The sequence below is a fragment of the Rhagoletis zephyria genome, unplaced genomic scaffold (assembly GCF_001687245.7).
Source record: "Rhagoletis zephyria isolate East Lansing unplaced genomic scaffold, Rhagoletis_zephyria_1.1 Rzeph_scaffold_71004, whole genome shotgun sequence".
NCBI classification, from domain to species: Eukaryota; Metazoa; Arthropoda; class Insecta; order Diptera; family Tephritidae; genus Rhagoletis; species Rhagoletis zephyria.
The window spans coordinates 1-1,304 of record NW_016228055.1 but is presented as its reverse complement, the minus strand read 5'-3'; the positions used below and the strand labels follow the sequence as shown (position 1 = coordinate 1,304).

At 40.0% G+C, this 1,304-nt stretch overlaps 1 protein-coding gene across 1 annotated transcript; it reads left to right on the top strand.

Annotated features, from left to right (window-relative positions):
* Window positions 1–687: 687 nt before the first annotated feature.
* LOC108357131 (cytochrome P450 4V2-like) lies at window positions 688–1,272 on the top strand (the record flags this gene model as incomplete). Its single annotated transcript, XM_017608225.1, has 2 exons — window positions 688–1,195; window positions 1,258–1,272. Coding segments are annotated over exons 1-2 (523 nt in total), but the record flags the coding sequence as incomplete, so codon positions are not given.
* Between the last annotated feature and the right edge of the window lie 32 nt (window positions 1,273–1,304).

The following is a 1,304-nucleotide window of genomic DNA, read 5'->3' as shown; positions in this document are numbered from 1 at the left end:
ACACCATTGTCGTAAGTGTATTGCTGATGTCGCACAGACATTTTATGTCTACGAATTTTATATAAAAACTGATTTCAAAACGTGAATAATAATTTTTACGTCAAAAAATGGTTTCATTACTTCACATACTGCCACTTCTAACTCCGTTGAGGCTGATTATCATCAGCTCCTTAGTGTACTTGATATACCGTTTTATTACTCGAGTGATCCACGAGTTGCAGATAATAGAACGCTTTAACAAGCTGCCCAAGTTGCCCACAGCTGGCTTTGCAGGGCTACTGCTTGGCAATGTCGATTCTTACTACTACTCGATGAGACACTTGCCCATTCCTCAAGGTTTGAAAATGTATATCAACTTGATTTATACAAAAAAACCAATGATTAATTTTTAAAACAGGCGCCATTCAGATGATTTGTGCTGTGTTTCAGTTTGAAAGTCTTCGGAATGGTCCCGGCTTCATAGCAATGCATATCGGGTATCAGAAGGTGGTAGTTTTTTTTCGCGCCGACACTGTGGAAAGTCTGGTCAGTAGCACGATTAACATCACAAAGAGTGAACACTACGACTACATGAAACCCTGGTTAGGCAACGGCCTGCTCACCAGTTCTGGAGACCACTGGAGGAGGCACCGCAAAGCACTGACGCCGGCTTTTCACTTTAAACTGCTTGAATCATTTGCTCCAGTTATGAATTCAAATGTGAAAATTCTATTGAATCGAGTGGAGAAATCGCCCAACCAGGAAATCGACATTCGTGGCTTCATATGCGATATGGCGCTGGATATAATCTGCGAGACTGCCATGGGTACCAATGTAGGTGCACAGTCGGAGACTGATGATAAGGAGGCCTACAGAAGACCAATTGAAATTGCCACTGAGCAACTGGTGGGTCGTTTTGTGAATCCATTTTATCGCAGTGATCTCATCTACAATCTGTCGGCTGATGGCAAAGAGAATCGACGTGTTATGGGTAAAATTCATCAGTTTGTGAAAAAAGTGATTAAAGAGCGAAAAGAGTTTATTCAAAACAAACTTCAAAAGGAAAACCAGTGCGAGATGACCACCGAAGAGCCACTAGTCAAAGATAAGCACCCTTTTCTTGATTCACTTTTGCTCACACACTTCAAGAATCCTCTTGAATTTACGGAAACTGATATTCTTGACGAAGTCAATACCTTCATGGTCGCTGGTCATGGTAAAATAACTTTGCCACTACATTTTTATAGATAATTTAACTTTTTTTATTATTTAATTTAGATACCACAGCTGAAGGTATGTGAAAAAATGCTTGCATATATTTTTTT